General features: G+C 47.1%; 2 protein-coding genes across 3 annotated transcripts; both read right to left on the bottom strand.

The window, feature by feature from the left end:
* Positions 1–116: 116 nt before the first annotated feature.
* Positions 117–1,997, bottom strand: rnf181 (ring finger protein 181). Its single transcript, XM_027278118.1, has 5 exons — positions 1,868–1,997; positions 993–1,100; positions 672–924; positions 510–584; positions 117–436 (listed from the first exon to the last, which is right to left on the bottom strand). The coding sequence occupies exons 2-5, from the start codon at positions 1,076–1,078 to the stop codon at positions 377–379; spliced, it is 474 nt and encodes a 157-aa protein (XP_027133919.1). The 5' UTR covers positions 1,079–1,100; positions 1,868–1,997; the 3' UTR covers positions 117–376.
* A 1,276-nt stretch (positions 1,998–3,273) lies between these two features.
* pxnb (paxillin b) lies at positions 3,274–21,199 on the bottom strand. Of its 2 annotated transcripts, XM_027277715.1 has the most exons (14): positions 20,933–21,199; positions 9,767–9,975; positions 9,611–9,696; positions 9,392–9,534; positions 9,135–9,318; positions 8,908–9,022; positions 7,639–8,814; positions 6,866–7,132; positions 6,333–6,752; positions 6,068–6,229; positions 5,768–5,941; positions 5,576–5,657; positions 5,342–5,490; positions 3,274–5,211 (listed from the first exon to the last, which is right to left on the bottom strand). In XM_027277715.1, the coding sequence occupies exons 1-14, from the start codon at positions 20,943–20,945 to the stop codon at positions 4,945–4,947; spliced, it is 3,447 nt and encodes a 1,148-aa protein (XP_027133516.1). In that variant the 5' UTR covers positions 20,946–21,199; the 3' UTR covers positions 3,274–4,944. The 2 variants fall into 2 exon arrangements, with proteins under 2 accessions (XP_027133516.1, XP_027133517.1); XM_027277716.1 differs by lacking the exons at positions 6,333–6,752; positions 6,866–7,132; positions 7,639–8,814 and having other exon boundaries at positions 20,933–21,177.
* Between the last annotated feature and the right edge of the window lie 1,159 nt (positions 21,200–22,358).

The following is a 22,358-nucleotide window of genomic DNA, read 5'->3' as shown; positions in this document are numbered from 1 at the left end:
GTCAGCTGCCTCGTCGTCGTCGTCGTTGGTTTTGATCCTTTATTTATTTTATAGATTTTTAACTCCATGAAAGTTTCTGTATAAATAAAGTTCAGTTTACTTTCAAACTTTCTCAGATTTAAACTTTGAATGATTCATTTTTTTTAGCAGTTTTTTTTTTTTTTGTGCGTTTAAAGCTCAGAAATGTAAAACGACTAAAATATTCAAACATTTCTAACGATCTTGTTTCCGCTGCGCTCACACCAGCTCGGCACAGATTCTTTTTATTTTACGTTTGATTTCATGTCACGGCGTCTCTGCGGTGAGTTTGTCGTGAACGCGGCGTCTCCTGAGGCGTTGAAATGTCCCCGTGTCTCCGGCGTGGTCGTGGTCGTGGTCATGTGTACATGGCTCCGTGCAGATCTTCCAGCCGGTGCTCTCGCTGTTTCCGTCTCTCCTGCAGAGGAAGCAACAGAATAATCAGCGAGGGACGGACGGCGTCCTGAAAGCAGCGAGCGTCAGAGACTCACCTTGTCTTTCTTGAACTCTTCGTACTCCGGGTTGTCCGTCGGTAACTCGAGGCGGCAGAGCGGACAGGAGTTCGTCTGCGAGCGCAAAAGAAGAAGAAGAAGCTGAAGCTCTTCCCGTAGACGTCGGACAGGAAATGAAGTCACAGATTTGTTGAGTCTTACCTTCCCCAACCACGGCAGGATGCAGCCGGAGTGGAACAGGTGTTTACACGGCATCTCTCGAACCGTCTCCTGCTCCTCGAACTCCAGCAGACACACCGGACACTTCAGGCCTTTGTCCGCCTGCTCCGCGGAGACCACGACCACGGTGAGCGTCTGCACGGCGGTCTTGGCGGCCGGAGGAGGAAGCCGCTGGTCCCAGTCCGACAGGTCGAACGGCCCCGAGTCGAAGAGGTCCAAACCCTGCATGAGAGACCTGCAGCAGACCGGCAGTCAGTCACACGGTCCAGACACTTGAAGGCATCGCGATGCGTTCAGGCTCACCTGGCGAGTTCGAGCAGGGCGTTCTGGCGGTACTGCTCCTCCGGGTTGGTCGGCTCGCAGTCGTGTTCGTCAAAGTAGGAAGCCATTTTGTGTCGGTGTGTCTCCGCTCTGCAGGAAGAAGAAGAAGAAGAAGAAGAAGAAGAAGAAGGTCAGACACTCTTAGTCAAAATAAAATTATTTTAAACGTCGCCTGGAGAAACATTTAATTCACTTTATCACATTTTTATGAGCCTGTGTTCATCATCATTATTATTATTTTATTATTATTACTGTTGTTGTTTATATTTTATATTATTCGTCTTCAGGTACCTGCTGATCGTCACTGTGATTTATTCTGCTTCGTTAATGAACTAGCAGCTCGCATCATTTATTTATTATTGATTCATGATAATTTCACAACTCACGGTGACACTGCAGTGTCACCGTGAGTTGTGAATTACAAAGTTTGATCGATTAATAAAATAATAATGAATCGAGTCGACAGTTTAAAGTCTGAAACATTCAGACATGATGAAATATAACAACATAAATATAAACAATAATAATAATAAAAAAAGGTTTCAGTTAATTAAAGATCATCGATTATCTCTTTATTAAATATTTCAGATTTTCAAAATAAAACGAAGTTAATCTCTTCTCTTTCTGTCTGATTCTTTATAATTTAATTAATTTAATTATTTTAATTATTTTATTTATTTTATTTACCGACAGAAACATTTTAAAAGTTTCAACGTTCACATTCGTCACTTCCGCTCGAAGCCGCTCGTCCCGGAGCGGAAGTGACGCTGACTTAAAGTCTGCGTTACAAAATAAAAGTCAGTAAAATGTTTAAAAACTCAGAAAAATGAAAAATTAGAAATTAGAAACTTACTCACCTGCAGCGACGCACAGGTCACACTTCCGGTGTGACGAGCTTCAGCCACGTGCTGCGCTGCTGTCCAATCACAGACAGAGACGCGGCTCCGCCTCTTCTTCGGCTGAAGGTTAAAACTGCGGCCATGACGTCACTACTGCCCCCTGCCGTAAGAGACCGGAACTGACGTCAGATGATAACAAACAAGAAAAGTTAAATGAGCAAAAAAATAAATAAATAAATAAATATAAATACATATACATAATAATCAATAAAATAATACATATAAATAATTAAAAGATATATAATAAATAAATATAAATAAATATAATAAATACATAGATAATATAAACATAAATAAATAAATACATATAGATAATATAATAAATATAATAGATAATATAATAAATAAATATAATAAATAAAGGATATATATAAAATAAATAAATATAAATAAAAGAGATAAATATAAAATAAATTAAATAAATAGAGATAATATAATATAATATAATATAATATAATAAATATAAATAATAGAATAAAATTAATAAATAAAGAAAAATAAAGATTTTTTTTTTAAATGGTTCCATGTTACAGAACAGATCACCGCCTGGTGTCAGCAGCAGTGTGTCTCTCTGATGGTGCTGAGGTTCATCTCAGCTCCTCTGAGCAGACCAGCTGAGGAGCATCGCAGTGAGCAGGTCGGGCTGTAGACCTGAAGGTCAGTGCGAGCCTGAAACAGGATTTTATAGTTCTCGTGGATCGTGGCTGCTGCTGTGGTCCTGCATGACGTCCACTACACATATTCCTACTGTCATTATTGCTGCCATATCTGCTACTGTAATCATTTCATCAGTCATTGTAATTCATTGTCATTTTAGTATAGATGTTTATTTATTGCAATGATTCTGATTTTCTTACGTGTTTATTTACAGAATCTTTCATAGTTTTGTCTCCGAGTGTGTGGAAGAGAGTCTGTAACTGTAAGTGGGAACCACACACATAGAGCTACGGAAGATTTAAGAGGTGCTGGATTATTTACATGATATTATTACATTTTTAAATAGTCAGCAGCTTCCAGTCTGAGTTCTCTGCTCCGTCTGAGCTGGAGCGAGTTGCTGCCCCGAGTGAAGGAGTGTCTCTCAAATGGAGCTCGAGATGGACGGCGGTTGGTGCGGCGTCAACAGTACTGCAGAGTTTGTACTGGACCGCCGTGGTTCAGAGGCTGAGCTTCTCGATCTTCCAGTCCATGTACGGCCCAACCATCCGTCGAGGAGGAGGATGGAGGAGGCTCGTCCTACTGGGAGCAGACCCAGAACCTCTGATGGACTACAGGCCTCGGGATCCTCCAGGTATAACTGCAGATTCACCAACGTTTGAGTGTTTTTAAGAGTAAAGCTGAAGCACAAATGAAGCCACCAGACGACATTTTGATACCAAAACAGAATTTATTTGCGGAATCGGACTAGAGGTGAGAAATCTCACTGTTCATAACTATCGACATTCCAGGTGAAAAGGAAAAAACATAAAAGGTGAACAGACACAAAAACAAGTCAAAGGAAGTATGGCTTTGGTTAAATAACACTCTACTAAACTGATTTGAAAAGACGAGTTGTTACATTAAGTCTGAGGCTCCGACACGGATCTGCTGCAGGTCGTCACGGACAGAACCAACCTGTCGGCTCTACAGTAGCTGCTGCTGGTGCGGACTGATGACCTGTGCTTAGTGTTCTGATGATGCCAGTGTTATTAGACGTGGTACTGATACAATGGCACAGACAGCCGGTCGCTCACGCTCGTGTTGCATAGTTATCATCACAGCACATTCTTTCAAACATTCATCAGCTTCTCGATACAGTAAAAATATCTTCGAGCGAGTGGTTATCGAACACGTGTCTGCGCCGAGCACGCCGGCGTAGCTGCGTTTGGGTATTTACAGAAACAGTGATGGCGGCGTGAGAGACGCACGGTGTAAATATCTGTGTGTGTTTCACTTCTTCAGATCAGACGAGGAATGATTTGGCAGCGTGAGAAAGTTTCGTTCACGTGACACGACGACATGACGAGAATCTTCGAGTGTTCGTCCACGCGACATTTGTCTAAAAAACACGACAGAGTTTAACTGAAGCGACGGAGAAACAGATCGACGACGGACAAAGTCACGATACAACAAGAAAGTTCTTAGACTGTTTCTCATGTGATGACTTATGTTGTTATAAGAAGTCATCACGTTATAACATGTCGTTACATCATGACATTCAACTTTTCTCTAACGACATAAATGATCAGGTTATAACATAAAGCGTCCTGATGAACCGAGACTGTTACGATGTCGCGTTATAACATGAGATCTTTTTTTAACGTGATGAACGTGTCGCAAAAATATGTCGCGTTATAACAGCAAACATAACATGTTATTATGACGTCACGTTATAACATGAGAGCATCCTGCTGAACCATTAAAACAATCTAAGTTATCGTGTCACGACGTGATAACGTGAAATTCATCACCGCGACGCTCGAACTCTAAAAAAACTAAAACCTGTTTGAGGTTCTGGATGAATTAAACGTCACAAACTTTAAACGTGGAGATGTTCGGAGGCTGAATGAGTGATTGCATCTGTAAAAGTCTAAAGACACAAAAAAGAAAAAAGAAAAATCAGTTTCACACGTTATAAACTCGTTTCCAGTTAATGCTACAGTGATATCTTGATTTTTTTTATCGTCGCTCTGCTCCGTCTAAAAGCCGTCCGCGCTCTTCTGCTGTAAAAACTTTATAAAATCAACAGGTCACCTGCTCCCTGCTGCAGTCTTCTGATTTCTAAAAGGACTCGCTCAACCAGTGAGCAACAACACGCGAGTACGTCACGAGCTACAGTGTTCAGTAATGTTTCAAACTAAAGAGATCTGAAGTGTGAGAGTTACGGAAAAGGACACATCGCGTGTCCGCGTCCGTTTCATTGATTCTGCATTTTTTTGACATCAGGGACGTTTAAAGTATTTTCATCTTTCACATGCACGTTCTGAATCCATTCACACTTCCCACGTCATCAACCTTCTCCCGTCCTACCTCGTGCCATCTTTCTCTCTGACGCTAACCTAACTGAAGAGCTTGACGAAGCAGCCGTGGCAGTACGGCTTGTCGTTCTGTTCTTTGAAGGTGCCTTTGTTGAGCTGCTTCAGGCAGAAGGCGCACACGAAGTGCTCCGGGTGGAACTTCTTGGCCATGGCCGTGATGCAGCGTCCCGTGATGGGCTTCTGGCAGCCGGAGCAGAGCGAGCCGCGGCGCTCGTGGTAGTGGACTTCACAGTAAGGCTGGCCGTCGTGCTCGAAGAAGCTTCCGTTCACGAACGGGGTGAAGCACTCCTGCAGACAGAGACGAGAGAGGGAGACGCTGTTATCGTGGTTTAAAGCTGAACGAAGCCGCAAAACCTCAGAGATCAAATCAAGTACTCTCGGTATCGGTACTGTAGATAAGCAACACTCGGGTACAGACCCTGCAAACGAAGCACTCGGGATGCCAAAGGCTGCTCAGCGCTGAGATGTAGTTCTCCAGGATGGCTCGAGCGCAGCCGCCACATTTGGGTGCAAACATGTCAAAGTAATCCTTCCTGCAGTACGCCTTCCCGTCCTTTTCATGGAAACCTGCAGACACAAACACAAACAGCTGCTACAGACGGCGAGCACAGTCTGAAGTGACGTCACCGCGCGGCGTGTTTGAAGGTGTTACCCTCGGGGCCAAAGAAGGATCCACACTGAGCGCAGAAGAAGTGCTCAGGATGCCATGTCCGGTCCAACGCCGTCACCACTTTCTGCACACACACACACACACACACACACACACACACACACACACACACACACGATGTTCATCTTTGTTTGACTGTAACTCAACAAACAAACGGAGGCGGCGGTGACTCACGTCCAGGATGGGTCCGTTGCAGTAGTAGCAGCGTGGGGAGAACAGGTTGTGGTAGTCCTGCTCGCAGTACGGCTGACCTTCACGCTCAAAGAAGTTCCTGGAGCCGATCTCCTCCTGACAGTGCGTGCACACAAAGTGCTCGGGGTGCCATGTGCGGCCCATGGCGGTCACCACCTACACAAACACAGGCTGCGTGTTCAGTGTGTGTTCAGTGTGTGTTCAGAGTGTGTGTTCAGAGTGTGTGTTCAGTGTGTGTGTTCAGTGTGTGTGTTTTAATCTGCGCTGCAGAGAGACGCTCACCTGTCCCACGATGGGCTTGGCGCAGGCACCGCACACGCCTTTAGCCACCGTCTGCACGCCCAGCTTGTTGAGGTCGGACTGCAGACTGCCCAGCATGTTGTCCAGCTTGTTGACCTGCGTCGGAGGCCCGCCGGGAACGCCGCCCTTCCCCTGAGCCATGATCTGAAACGTGTTGAGATCAGGACGACAGTTATGAGCCGAAGAGGAGGCAGCGGAAACAAAATGAAGGCAGTGTGCAGGTGGAGGTGGAGGTGGAGGTGCATGCCTGCATCGGAGGGAAGATTGGATCGTACTCTGTTTGGCAGCCTACAGACACCAGCACTTTAGGTGGTGCCACAGGCTCCACGGGCGGAGGCCGGGTTGGGGTTTTGAGGACAGGCGGAGCGGGCTCTGGTTTGGGGGCGGGGGGTTTCTGAACGGGGGCCGGCGGAGGTGACGCTTTTATAAAGTGCCGAGGTGAAGCGGGAACTGTTTCCTTGATGTAGGAAGGTTGTGGAGGAGGAGAGGGAGGTGGAGGTGGGGGAGGAGGAGGAGGAGGAGGTGGTGGTGGTATAGGGACGGGGTGGTGCTGCACCGGGAGCGGTCGCTTAGGTTCTTCTACGATAGGAGGGCGGCGAGGGGCGGGGGGAGAGAGAGGCGGGAGCACCTTCCGGGTGGGGACGGGCGACTCGGGGGGAATTATGACCTGAAGAGGAAGAAGAGAAAAAGGAAGGAGGAAACAGGAAGCAGGAAACAGGAAGCAGGAAACAGGAAGGAAGGATTTAACGTGACACAAACTGTCGACACACTGAAGCCAACCTTGTCGACCTCGCTGCCGGCGCCGTCGAGCCGTAAGCGCTGCGGCTTGGACGTGACGATGACGCCCTCCGTCAGCCAGTCGTCGGACTGCTTGCGGCGCCGCTCCGAGCGTCCGATCCCGAACTTCCCCTGCAGCTCCTCGATGAGGCGGTCCTGAGAACTGTTCTTGTTGACGATGACGGGTCCCATCTTCCTGCGCAGGTGCCCGTCGCGGTACATGGGGTGAACGTTGGGAGTCTCCTTCGTGCGTCTGATGACCGATTTGAGCTACGAAGGAGCGGAACGTGAGCTGAAGCGGTTACGGGTCAGTCGGTCCGGTTAGAGTCACACTCGCATGCTCGTGCCAAACCAACAACACGGCCCTCCACGAGGAGGACTGGTCTACATGCGGAGCTGAGAATCAGTGAGTTACTGCTAATCATGAAGCTTTTATAGTCTGACAGTTAAACCAGTCGGATTTTGAAAAACTGAAACATTTGTCTGTCGCGTTCTGAAGCGACACAGACGGTGAATGAGAGCGAGCGCGATAACGTCGCTAATCAGAAATAAAAAGTGATTTCCTGTTTCACAGCGGTTACGATTAGTAAAACTAATTAACATCTAGCGGTGAGCGCGAACGCATCGACCACGTCACGCTGACGATATCAGAGAGAAATGTTTCATGTTTCAGTTTTTCAAAAGGACTCAAACTTTTCTCGAAGCGTGAGAACAAATCAAACGTGAGCAGAAGCCGTCTGGCGTCAGGCGGCGGCGGTAGCGGCGGCGGTGCGTACATGTCCGGATGCAGACACTCGGTCCATGTTGGGAGTTTGCATCAGGGGCAGGTCGAGGGCGACGTCAGGCGTCCCCGGGCACGATGACGGGGTCATGGACTCGTCCATCCAGCTGGCCTCCGTCAGCGGGGTCATGCTGCCGTCCGTGTACGGCCTCTCGGTGTACGGCGTCATGGTGCCGTCCAGCCCGTCGTGGAACGACATGGAAAGCTCCTCGTCGGCCCAGTCCAGGTCTCCGTTCCCGTCCGTGCCTCCGTCCACCGAGTCGTCCGTGATGGTGTTGGTGGCGCTGGTGAAGGTGTCGGGCTGCACGCTGTTCCTGTCCATGGGCAGGACGAGCTCCTCGTGCACCTCCTGCATCGCTCCGCCCAGATACTGCGCCTCCATCTGCAGCTGGGGCGGCTCCGTGTGGTTCTGAGCGAAGCTCATCGCGAGCAGCTTGTCGAGCGCCTCGTCCAGGGACGGCTCCACCGCCGGGCGCTGCTGCTGCACCGCGACGGGGCTCGGCGGCTGCCTGCTGGGGCAGCTGAAGGCCGGCGGAGACGGGATGATGGACGGAGACGGTGAGGATGTTTTTGAGGAAGCGTGTGCAGAAGGAGGACAGACGGGGAGGGGGGACGGAGTCTTTGGAGCTGAGAGAGGAGGCGTGGAGTAACTCAGAGTCTCACAGGAGAATTTACCGACAGTGTTTGAGGGTGAGACTCGCTCTACGGACGGACTCGGGGACTTGGAGGACTTGTGGTCCAGCACGGTGTTAACTGAGGTAAGCGACGGGGTGGTGGTGGCGTTGGAGGGACTTGGACTATTTCTCATCAGGTTGGAGTTCGAGGAAGCGGACTGAGCGAGGACCAGCAGAGTCTTGGTTTGGGCTGACAGCATGGTGGCAGAGACGTCTATGACTGAGTCCAGGTCGGGATCGCTGGCTGCAGAGAGGGACGATATCGGACTATGAGGAGCGAGGAGGCGGCCCGGATGGGATGCCGACGCGCCGCCGTCTCCTCCGTCCTCGTCTATATGCAGCTCTAGACCGGCGGGCAAAGAGAAGACAGGAGAGGAGGACGGGTGGGACAGAATAAAGGAAGGAGAAGCCACGAAGGAGGAGGAGGAAGAGACCGGAGGACGAGGAGAGCTGGAAGGAGGTCCTGCTGGATCCAGCAGAGAGCCCAAAGAACTGGGCTAGAGGACAGAGAAGGAGAAGCAGGATAAGAGGAAGAGGACAGGAACATGATGAAGTCAAACATGGCGGGTTCCCCTCACGCTGCTTCGTACCTTGAAGTCGGACAAAGACGCCATCAGCTCGTCGAGCTCTCGTGTGGCGCAGGAAGCCGAGATTCTGGCCTGCTGCTGGGACGGCGAGTCCAAATCGCCGTGACGAGCCGGAGGGCTGAAAAATATAAAACATGACACGATACAGACCAGCAGCACAAAATGTGAATATCTGTACTTTCCCCCGGTCTATCTGCTCTCTCTCCGGGCAGAACCGGCCTCGGCGGTACCTTGGTGACGGCACCGAGCCCTCTAGCTCGTCCAGCAGACTCTCCACGGTGGGTCGGGCCTCGTCCGGCCTCGTCCCGTTCCTTTTGGGTTTCTCCTGAGGAGGCGGGCTCACCATGATGTCGGGTCCGCCGCCGTTCTCGTAGTGGGTGATGCTGCAGGACGGTAAGGGCGGAGCGGCCTCCTCTGTGGACACACGACAGTACAGCTGAGCTCAGCGCGCTCGGCACAAACAGAAAGTGGGCGGCGCCGTCTCTACCTGTGGTCGGGAATGAAGGCGAGCTCTGCTGCACGGCGTTCAGCTCCAGCAGCAGCCGGTCGAGCTCCGAGAGGTTACTGCCCAGGGCGGAGGTCATGGCCGCGGTCGACGAGTCCGAGTTTGACTTCTGTTTGTTTGGAAAGCTGCAGGAGACAGACAGCTCATCAAAGACTGGACAGGTGAAGACAGGTGAGACGTTTAACGTGTGAGACAGCGTACCTGTAGACGTGGTCCTCTTCAATGTGAGACAGCGGAGAGCTGCTGCTGTCCCTGGACCACGAGCTCTTCTGGGCTGAACCTAAAGACTGCAGAGGAGTCTTCAGTCAGAGGAGTCTCTGAGTTTTTGTCCTGCGTACATGATTCAGGTGTACGTACCTGCTGAGAGGAGTGGTGGGAGCCCGGCTGATCGAGCAGAGACCCGTTCAGAGCCTCGGCTGAGGGCGGAGGAGGGACTGGAGGCGGCACCGACACATCCTGGTAGGAGTGTCCTCCGGTGGGGATGGAGTACGGAGTCTCTTCGGACAAGAAGACGGGTCGCTTCGATATGTGGGACGTGGTGGACTCCAGATCCGCCAGCAACGCGTCTGAAAGATTCAAAGTTAAAGGTGAACGGTGTCTCTGTCATTCGTACGTCTGTTCTCACTCTATGTAACTTTGGGCTCCGGGTCAAGAGAAGTACGTAACGCTTTACGGCACTAAGTCACACAGCAGCAACTATTTCACTGATTCTGGTGAAACTGGATCATATTTTATGGAGGAAATGTTTTCTGGTTTTCCCTCTGATGTCCTCCGGCTGCTCCGCCTCAACTCTCTGTGATTTACAGAGTTTATGATGGACAGTGAAGTAAACTGCTGACAGCTGTAGCTGCTGTTAGCTCATGTTAGCTCAGTCTGTTAGCTGCTGTTAGCTCATGTTAGCTCAGTCTGTTAGCCGGGCTGTGAGCTCAGAGCATCGGGGGAGTGCGTATCACAGGTGTTTTGGACCACCGGCAACAAGAAGAAGAACAATAGGAAGTATTCAGGTCTGGAGCGGGGAGTAGAGCCAGTGTCGTGCTAGAACAGGAGCTGGGCAGTGTAATCAGGCGATGATGAAGGAAGCAGTGCCTTACAGTAAACTACTGCAAACTGTAGAAGCTGTTAGCTAACATTAGTTAGCCTCTACCTCTGGACTGGCAGCTCTGAGCAGTGTTGGTGTGTGGTGTCGTGCCAGAACCGGAGCTGGGCAATGCAACCAGACTCAGCAGCCACTATGGACATAACGGCAGAGGAGAGGAAAGACAGACGCCGGGCCGAGCTGGGCTGCTGTTGTTGTTTTCTAGTTTTGGACCATAAGTAATGTAATCAGAACAAATACTCGAGTACTGCTGCTGAATATCTGCTCCGCTAATTGGAGACAGCGGAGACAAAGTCCTGGACTGTTCTTGCAGACGTCGTGCTGGACGCCGGTTGGTTCTTTGCTGCGAGGCGACTGTCAGGCTGTAAACAGACAATGGCAGCGAATCAGTCGGCCTCTCATTCCAGCCCGGCACCAAAAAAAGCTTCCAACAGTGAGCTCACCCATGTGACCATCACAGCAAACCCATTAAGGCCTTCATGAAACCCCCAACATACTTTTTACCATCAGCCCAACTATAAATAAAACCGTGCTGACAATCGGAGCTACCTGTCCGTCACGTCAGTGTCTGAGGATTCAAACAAAGCTCACAGAAAGTGATCTGACCCCGGGCCAGGGTTGGAGGTGGGGTGTTACCCTGCTGAGTGTTCGGTGGAACGCAGGAACAAAATAGACTCTTACATCACACAATCCATCCGTCCTCAGCCCGTCCAGAATAGACCGCCATCGCCGGCTGCATACTGTTACACTGCAGGGCTCTCAGAGCGGCTTCAGAGACACTTCAGACTGAAGAGACGCAGAAAAGCTGAACAACGACGGAGCAGCTGGACAACAAGTCAAGTTCAAATCTGTCCTGACGAACCAGTTTTCTGCCACGTCAAGTTTACATTTAAAATAAGAGTCTCTAAAGCGGACGAGGTTCGACATGAGTCCTATAAACGAGACAGTAAAGTCAGAGTGTACTCACGTTATTTTGTCCACCTACTGTTTCTGTAGCATCGTCCACACGATTACATGTGTGTGTGTGTGAGCAACAAGAAGAGTGAACTCTGAGACGGCTGCTGGCGGTGGGAGTGGTTAGAGAGATCTTAAAGGTCCAGAGAGGACGACTCAGAGACATCCAGAGGTGTACGTTCACCTCGCTTCAGAGTGTGACGTCATGGAGACTACGTCCAGGTTTTAGACAGTCTGCGGGGACGTCACGGAGACTACGTCCAGTTTTAGACAGTCTGTGGGGACGTCACAGAGACTACGTCCAGTTTTTAGACAGTCTGGGTGGACGTCACGGAGACTACGTCCAGTTTTAGACAGTCTGTGGGGGACACTCATCATCAGTGTTGGTCCAGAGGGACGTCCTTCCCAGAAGCTGGACGTTGAAGTCATGAAGTTTGACATAAACCACATGGGACAGCACGAGCCTATTTAAAGCGGTAAGCTCAGTGAGTCGCCCGTGTCTGTGCAAATGTGCTGAAATATCACGACCACGCTCAAAATAATCTGCACCTGGTGCTGACACGCTAAACAAGGTCTTACTGAAGTTGACTTTGTCGCTCATAAAACAAAGTACCACCTCTGCTTTAAAGACAAAGACAAGGAGCCGTTGGAAAGAAAAGAAATAAATGTCTCGAGGTTATGGTATTGTGGTAATGTATTCCTAGAAAGTTCTTAGTGGCGTTGACAGAGAGATCCTCCAAGAAAACCTTCGAGCCAAGACTTCTCCTATAATGATGTCTCTGCACTAATTAGACCCACTGATACCACATCTATGACTCCACGGACAGAGTACGACCTCCACAAGAGGCTAAACCACGTCTAATGCCCTGTGTCGGTGTTCATTCCTCACTGTGGGTTGATTGAGAATGGACGGCGTATTCATGGGTCAACGAAAACTTGACCCATGAATCGCAATCGAAGCGTTACACCAGTGGATTTGCTTCTTTTCTTCGTCTTACGTGATAATAAACTGAACATATTCAAGCTTCTGTTGGTTGGACAACCTGAAAGTTGCCACGTTGAAGTTGCTCGGCAGCTTCAAACTACCGTGTCCGAACCGATCAACCAAGCTTTGTTTGAGGAACCACCGGCTACTACATCAAGAGCTACAGGGTTGCTAAAGATGTTCACTGAAGATGTTCCTGATGGTTTGGAGCTCTACTTTATTACTTTAAAATATCAGACACAGTCAGCAGATTAACCAATAAAGAAGTTTCAGCCCTCGTGTGTTTGTAACTATCGATGGACCACCATGAGTTCTGTAAAGAAACAGAAGCAGAACACAGTCAGTCCTGTTTAAACTCACTAAAGTATGATTAATAAATCCTTTGCAGCCTCCCTCAGTGATCATTAATCTCTAATATCATTTCCTTTATTTGCCTAACGAGGGCAGCATCGAGTCTGGAACGAGGGACAGAACAACAAGTTTGGTCCACGAAGGGTTCGAAGCATCGAGCACGCAAACATGCGCTGTACGCCAAGTAACAGGCTAATCTTTTCCATTCCAGACGGGGGGTAGGAGCCACGATGGACAAAGTCCAACTCTGCTCTAACAACATCCTGACTCAATAGTCCATTGTGCAACGTCTGGAGGAATAAAGCTGTCATCAACACGAGCATGACTGGGACTAATAATTCAAGACGAGTCCGACCCAACTTCAGTCAGACAATGCAGTTATCTAACGGTGGCTCGCTGCGGTCGCACTAATCTTCACTCAACAAACAACTCATGTTGTGTGGACACTGTACACATTCTTGTGGTGGTGGGTGCATGTACAGTCTCGCCTGCACCCACCCACCCAGTCAAGGCCCTGCAGTGTTTATCAGATCGGAGTGAAGGTACATGGGGAATTCTTCACATTCCTCTTCTGAGAAAGAAAGCAACCATGCGGGGACGCTGGGACGCGGGGAAGGCGGGTTCAAACGTCCAACCTGTCTTAACGGGACTCAAACTTTTGAACATTCCTCTGATGCCGCAGGATTTTTAGGTAGAGGAACGCGCCCGGATACAAAACACCATCTGTCAAGTCCAGAAAATGAAAATAATGTGTTGACAATTACAGGAGCAGCTCCGCTAACTACAGCATGCCTTGAATTCCAGGATAAGGGAGATGTCAATGTTTTTACTGCCCATTTCCCACAGAGCAGGGAGTACAGTGCAAACAAGGAGGGGAGGGAAGGAAGGGGGAAACCAGGGCTGTCTAATCCGTTCTATTAACATGTGGGCAACGGTGACGGGCCACCAGGGTCCACGGCTCACCTGTTTATAGCCAGGGAGCAAAAGAGCAGGACTGGCCACAGCCCCACAGCGAAACCCAACCCCCATCAGGCCGAGCCGGCACGATATTTATATCAAACAAGACAGGCAGGGGCCAAGAGAGGGGGAGGACGAGGGGGAGATACCGAGAGACAGGCCCGGGTCGAGCCTCGGAGAGTAAAGTAAAGAATAATATCCATGTCAGGGCTCACACCTGTTTAACACACTATAACACAGATACTACGAGGAAGACACGAGCGTCTTGAAGAGGGGGCGATTACTTCAAAATAAAACACCTAAAAATACGTCCGGCAAGCAGCCCCATATCCGAAACACGACACGCCCCTCGAGAGAACGCTGCCGGGACCCAAAATAAAAAGCACTTCCCCGCAGACCAGTAAATCAGATGACAGGGGAAAGTCTGAAGACTGATGTAACGCCCAGTCACCGAGGACACATTCATGTCAGAGAGAGACGCCTTTTGTGCCGCGAGCTGAGGAAGAAAGAGGAAGGACCCTCGAAGAAAGGACGTCTTTGACATGACACACATGTCCACTTCCTTACATCGCTCTTTGTCCAATAAACAGTTTTTAACTTTGCCATCACTTCCCGAAGTCGAAGCTCCTGATTGGAGCAGCACCTGACCCGTCCGTCCAATCGGACGATCAACCTCAGAAAATATTTTGTCTTTCCCGTTAAAATCCAGCAGCACAGGCCGATGAGGAGGTTTACTCCTGATAAGTTTAATTATTGTTGAATCCTGAACAGAACCGGGTCAAGACCCAGAGTTCATTTGGTGTTTCAGTTCTTCTCCTGATCACCTCCACTCGCCGTGACACGTCACATTTCTAAGATTCCTCCACAGCGTACCGTCAGTGGTACGCACACCACAGTTTGAGCACCAGTGTTTCGTGTTTCGTGGAGCTTCGTCTTTCTGAAAAACTGAACAATGAAACAATGACCACAGGAAGTGGAGCTGCTGATCACTTCCTCTAAATGTTTCATCAGGAACTCTGTCTGCATTTTTAGTTTTTACTTTATTTTTTTATTTGCCTGAAGATCCATCGGGTCAGTTTAAAGGTTCAGTTTGTCACATTTATCGGGATTTATTATCTTTATTAACTTTATGTTGTCAGTGGTATGAAATGAGTTGTTGTGTTATTAAACTGCGGGTCCAACAACACGGCGTCTGCCATCCAAGACGATCAGCTGAGAGAGTAACAACGAAAACCACTGGACAGGGCTCAGAAGTTTGGACCAGAACTGATCGACTGGACGCTGTGATTAAAGATTTACTCGAGGTTCATCGTGACCAAACATGCGGTTCGAGGTCCGATATTAACCGTGATAACGGAGGCTCTGGGGGATCCAGCGGGGCCACGTCAGACTCGGGAAAAGGAAGAGGCTGAAGGCCGCCGTGCTTCATGGTGGAGCAGCTGCCTCCACCAGCTCTGACTCCTCATTGTTTTTGTCCTCTTGTTTCCTCAGGATGTGGGGCCGGGTCTGTTGCCTAAGCGATGAGGTCAGCCATGCAGCTCCCCGGACAGGATGGGTGTGGATCCACTGATTTACTGTAGCAGAGCAGGCGGAGGGCTGGTTCAGGCCCGGCATGCACTCAGCCTGTGCGCTCTGCTGGGCGATGATAGCTGCTGTGGTAACACTAACTGTGCAGCCGACACACGGAGACCGAGGAGACCGAGAAGATCTTCAGGCATGCTGCGTAAACGCTGTCAACATTTAAGAGCCGCCGGCTGCAGGAGACGCTGATCGACTCCGACGATTCCCGTAAATCTGAGTGTGTTTACAAAGGTGTGTTTGAGCACACAAACACACACACACACTGTGTGTGTTTGAGCACACAAACAAACACACACAGTGTGTGTGTGTTTGTTTGTCGCACGGTGACTGAAGGTTCATCTACTTCCTCTTCAGTTTGACTCAGACTACAGCAGCGTCATCGTCGACCCTCAGCACGACACACTCAAAGAGGTGCTCTGATTAAAAACACTGTGATTCTCCACAGAGACACACACACACACACACACACACACACACACACACGGGAACAACAAGCTGCTGCGAGGTGGGTCAAGAACCCAGAACTTTGAGACGCTTTGAGACAGATGAAGACCTGGTTCTGATCTAAAAATCAGTGTAGACGTCGATCAGTGGACCTGAGGCGGGCCCCTATGTCAGCCTGCAGACGAGCAGCAGGGCCCCTATGTCAGCCTGCAGACGAGCAGCAGGGCCTTACAGCTCTTCATCATCTCACACCGTCCTGAGGAATTCACAGAGTCGAGCTTCAAACCCGACAAACAAACCAGAGGACGGGGGGCCACGTGTGGTTTCAGGGCCACATCCCCTCGGCCACACCAGTCACGAGGTCGAGGCTCGGCCTGGCTGCCACCTGGTCCGTAACCGCTAGAGACCGATGAGAAAGAAATCCTGGAAAACTGTGAGTCAGAGCTCGCTGAGGGAATCCCCTTCCTCGAGTGTTCAGCAGCAGATCAATAGACTCAGAGCGAGTGGAGGCGTGTGATCAGGTTTCCAAACAGCTCCATGTCGACCCGGCGGTCCTCCCCGGGCCTCGGGACGACGGACCCGTGACGCTCGTTAGCTGCAGAGTGTTTACAAATATTTACACGAGAGGAAAGAGGTTTCAGCGGCGTGGAGGCGCTCAGAGACGTGGTAGGAGGTGAGTCACGACCCAGAGAGTATTTGGCCTTGGACCCTGACAGGGAGCGATGTTGGACATTCCTCTGCAGCCTCGCCCCCTCCGTCAGGCTCCGTCTGCACCAACAATCGGCCCATTGAGCGGCCCACGGCAGCCGAGCAGCTAACACGGCCCGGAGGTATTCTCACTGCGAGCCAGACCCAAAATGTGGGCCGACGTCTCTCCACTTAAACAATTCACAAATCCATTTTACTACAGAGCGTCCGGACCGAGCCCAGTCTTTACAGTCTTTACAGTCTTTGCAGTCTTTACAGTCTTTGCAGTCTTTAGAGACGGTTTATTGTGACTAAATATAGAAAGGTGACCAGCTGCTGAGAACTATGACAACAAAATTAGAAGTTCACGGGGTCGGGGTCAAAGGTCAAGAGCCGGTGAAGTGAAGAGGTGAAGCGAGGCACAGAAAATAGATCCAGACTGACTGACTGATCGATCAGCTGATGAACTCATCAACCGTCTAAATTCTGATTTCAGCTCAGTGAATGTGAATATTGATGACAGCAAACTCAACGTGTATTTATACATCTCGACTTCTTCAACGTTTTCAGCTCGTCGATTCATCGAGAAATGATCGGCGGAGTCAAAGGAATCGTTAGCTGCAGCTCTTCCATGAGTAAACCTTCCAGAACATTCGTGCTATGAATGAATAACTCTTTCTGTGGAGTTAGTTAGTTGAGTTTTTTTCTAGCACGTCCAGTTTTTACCCTCCAGATAAACAAAGTTCCTGATCAGCTGTATAAGACTCGCCAGCTGATCACGATTGGACTCATCTGCAGCTACAACTTGTTTGTGCCGTCACAGTGAGACAGTGAGAGGTGTGTGCAGCTCCCAACAGGTCAGTACTGTCAACATCTGCACACAGAAAGCTGGCATAGTAGAATGAAGAGGATCTGTGCTGTTCTCTTCACCTCGTCACCATGGACACACCGCTGTAAGTTCTGTTTGGTTTGATGCTGTTTTTGTAGTTTTCAAATCTTGTAACTTTTCCATCTTAGTGTTTGATTTCCATAGGTATATATTTCCTTTGTTCCAGATCATGTCTGCTCCTGATACTCCTCGTCGTAAACACCTAAACCACCCTGACTCCTTTTGCTGTGTTTGTGCTAGTTTCACCATTCCAAGTCAGACGAAAGCAAACATCAGTGCATCTGTCAAACAAGCATATTTTACATATTTTAAAGTAAAACTCTGAGATCAAGACAACAAGACATGGACCCCTCACAAAGTGTGCAAGCAGTGTGTGGAGAGTTTACGGATGTGGACCAAAGGAACACGTGAACAGTTGAATTTGGTGTCCCCAAAAAGATCATTGGACTGTGACTTTAGTGAAAACAAGCACATGTCTGTTAAGTTAGGGACTGCGGATGTAAATTAGCCTGAGGCTAACTCTGGTACAATGCATGAAATGGCAACATTTATGTTTTAATTGTACATGGTCCCTAATAAATGTAAACAATAATAAGTTACAGGATTTTTCAGATTTTTTAAGAAAACAGGATCCTATAGTTCAAAAACTCAGTTTTGGATTCAGACCTAACTCAACAAAAACGGAGCATCAGGCCGTGTCTGAGTAACTGAACGTTCATCACTGATGTTTAAATATCGTGGCGTGGCTGTGAAGCCGTCGCTCGTGTTCTTAACTTCATCTTTGACCGACGTGTGAATAAAAACTGCTGCCAGGAAGTGAAGGGAGGACCGACACTTCACCGTGGTTACTGCGAGAGAGACAACACCGATGATTCATGCAGCCCCGAGCAACGTCTGAATGAATGTCGACCGACGACGATTCTGATCATCAAACCAGAAACTTCTCACGCAAGAATGTCAGAAAAAAAAATGTTAAATTTCTGTTTTCCTGTCTAGAAATCTTTGGATATTTACAGACTTTGAGAAACATCAACACAAACTTATTGAATCGTCTTATCCTCTCTGTTCTTACATGCTTTTATTCAATATTACAAAATCAAGCAGCTGGATAAATCAGCGTTAATTAATCATGTTTGCACTAAAACTTATTTTTGTTACTTTTTTATGCAAAAACGGCAGAAAAAGTCTTGAAAATATGAAAAATCTCAGTTTTTATGTCTAAATATCGCTCAGTTCAGACTTTGGACATTTAAAAGATGTCAACTTGGATATTTCATCAACAAAGTTGGCTGCAGCCTTGATTTAAAGACGGTTTTGACCATTAATGGTCGATAATTGAGTTGTTGGACTCGTCCTGGCACAGCTCGTCCAGCTTTAATGGATAAAACCAGAAGAAACCAGCAGAGATCTGGACTGCTTCACCTCAACAACAACCAAAACCACCACCGAGTTGAGTTCGTCCAGGTTGATAACAATGTTACTGAACTATTTTGATAATAAAATATCAGATTTTTGTTTCCTTTTTATGCAAAAATGGCCTTGAAAATATGAAAAATCTTGAATCTCTTGCTTTAATATCACAGAAATGTTCAGACTTTGGACATTTAAAAGACGTCAACTTGGATATTTCATCAACAAAGTTGCAGATGCAGCATTGTTGGACGTATCCTGGCACAGCTCGTCCAGCTTTAATGGATAAAACCAGAAGAAACCAGCAAAGATCTGGACGAGCTATGCCAGGAGAAGTCCAACAACTCAATTATCAACCATTAATGGTCAAAACAGTCTTTAAATTAACTTTGTTGATGAAATATCCAAGTTGACGTCTTTTAAATGTCCAAAGTTTGAACATTTCTGCGATATTTAGACATAAAAACAGAGATTTTTCATATTTTCAAGGCTTTTTCTACCATTTTTGCTAAATCTTAATATTTGATTTAACAAAATAGTTCAATAACATTGTTATCAAGCTGGACGAACTCAACTCGGTGGTGGTGTTGGTTGTTGTTGAGATGAAGCAGTCCAAGATCTCTGCTGGTTTCTTCTGGTTTTATCCATTAAATTTGCTTTATTGAGCAGTTATCGACCATTAATGGTCAAAACAGTCTTTAAATCAAGGCGGCAGCCAACTTTGTTGATGAAATATCCAAGTTGACGTCTTTTAAATGTCCAAATCTGAACATTTCTGTGATTTTTTAGACATATAAACAGAGATTTTTGGATATTTTTGAGGCTTTTTCTACCATTTTTGCAAAATCTGATATGTGATTATCAAAATAGTTCAATAACATTGTTATCAAGCTGGACGAACTCAACTCGGTGATGGTGTTGGTTGTTGTTGAGGTGAAGCAGTCCAAGATCTCTGCTGGTTTCTTCTGGTTTTATCCATTAAATTTGCTTTATTGAGCAATTATCGATCATTAATGGTCAAAACAGTCTTTAAATTAAGGCGGCAGCCAACTTTGTTGATGAAATATCCAAGCTGACGTCTTTTAAATGTCCAAATCTGAACATTTCTGTGATTTTTAGACATAAAAACAGAGATTTTTGGATATTTTTGAGGCTTGTTCTACCATTTTTGCAAAATCTGATATGTGATTATCAAAATAGTTCAGTAACATTGTTATCAAGCTGGACGAACTCAACTCGGTGATGGTGTTGGTTGTTGTTGAGGTGAAGCAGTCCAAGATCTCTGCTGGTTTCTTTTGGTTTTATCCATTAAATTTGCTTTATTGAGCAATTATCGACCATTAATGGTCAAAACAGTCTTTAAATTAAGGCGGCAGCCAACTTTGTTGATGAAATATCCAAGTTGACGTTTTTTAAATGTCCAAATCTGAACATTTCTGTGATTTTTAGACATATAAACAGAGATTTTTGGATATTTTTGAGGCTTTTTCTGCCGTTTTTGCATAAAAAAGGAAACAAAAATCTGGACAAAGTCAACTCGGTTGAGTTCGTTGGACTGCTTCGCCTCAACAACAACCACCACCACCATGGGGTTGTTGTTAAGGTGAAGCAGTCCAGTCCTGCCTCCACCTTTAACACACACACACACACACACACACACACAGCTGAGGTGTGTTTAATGAACAGAAGTTGTTGCAGGTCACCTGCAGCCCTGCTCACATGTCTGCAGCCCTGCATGGTCAGGCATTGTGCAGGCCTGCAGCCACTTCAAAGCTGGTATGAGCAGCCTGAGGGGGGCAAGAGTTAAAGGAGGTGATGTTAAAATGTCAGCCTAACATCTCCACCCTGCTGCGCACACATCCACCAGAAAACACCGTTTGTTTGGAGACCTCCAGCCCGCACAGGGGGCTCTGTCTGCGGGGGGGAGGTGAGCGAGGAGAGGCTCAGAAAGTTGAAATAAAGAGTTTAAAGTGTGAAAGTTTAGCTCGGCAGCTCCGAGCTGGAGCTTTTCTCACAGAAACAGATTCCCCGCAGGGAGGCGACCGCACGGCCACACGAAGGCACAGACCTCCGCCGTAACGTGAACTCCTCCACCCAGAGACCCGCTGCTCTGTGACGGCTGCAGGCAGAGCGAGCAGCCGGCCTCGGACCAGCTCCTCCGGGACTCACCTAAATCATCCATGGTGTGTGTCCGGCGGCAGCTCGGCTCGGTCCGGTCCGCTGTCTGCTCAGCTGGTGCTGGTGCTGGTTCTGGTGCTGGGCTGGGTTGGGTTTCCCTTCCGAACTTTAAAGCTGCTGCTGCTGTCCTCAAAGTTGGTCCGGTGAGCTCTCGGGAGCGCGCGTCAATATGTGCATGTGTACTTTAACCAACGGACAGGGCGCGCGCGCGCGAGACCACCGAGGCTCTGTGTGCGCGACATCTAGAGGCGGGAAAGTGAAACCACAGGTCAGACACACCGTTAATGATGTATAACAGAAATATATATAAACATATACACCGTTAATGATATATAACAGAAATATATATAAACATATATACCGTTAATGATGTATAACGGAAATATATATAAACATATACACCGTTAATGATATATAACGGAAATATATATAAACATATACACCGTTAATGATGTATAACGGAAATATATATAAACATATACACCGTTAATGATGTATAACGGAAATATATATAAACATATACACCGTTAATGATGTATAACGGAAATATATATAAACATATACACCGTTAATGATGTATAACGGAAATATATATAAACATATACACCGTTAATGATGTATAACGGAAATATATATAAACATATACACCGTTAATGATGTATAACGGAAATATATATAAACATATACACCGTTAATGATGTATAACGGAAATATATATAAACATATACACCGTTAATGATGTATAACGGAAATATATATAAACATATACACCGTTAATGATGTATAACGGAAATATATATAAACATATACACCGTTAATGATGTATAACGGAAATATATATAAACATATACACCGTTAATGATGTATAACGGAAATATATATAAACATATACACCGTTAATGATGTATAACGGAAATATATATAAACATATACACCGTTAATGATGTATAACGGAAATATATATAAACATATACACCGTTAATGATGTATAACGGAAATATATATAAACATATACACCGTTAATGATGTATAACGGAAATATATATAAACATATACACCGTTAATGATGTATAACGGAAATATATATAAACATATACACCGTTAATGATATAACGGAAATATATATAAACATATACACCGTTAATGATGTATAACGGAAATATATATAAACATATACACTGTTAACGATGTGTAACGGAAATATATATGTACCTCGGTGTGGCTGTTTGTTTCTGTATATAGACTGTATGTAACATGTATAAGAAACTGCTTCAAAACTGCTCAAACTGAGTCGTGGACGTGACATGTGACATTTTAAAACGCTGAGTAGATGAATAATGTGAGTGCTGACTGTAAAGTGACGAACCGGCAACGACTTTTTATGTGAGAAAAACAAACTGAACGTCTTTAACAGCAT

The sequence above is a fragment of the Larimichthys crocea genome, chromosome III (genome assembly GCF_000972845.2).
Source record: "Larimichthys crocea isolate SSNF chromosome III, L_crocea_2.0, whole genome shotgun sequence".
Classification (NCBI taxonomy): Eukaryota; Metazoa; Chordata; class Actinopteri; family Sciaenidae; genus Larimichthys; species Larimichthys crocea.
Note: the sequence above shows the minus strand (reverse complement) of the source record. Positions and strands in the feature narration are given on the sequence as shown.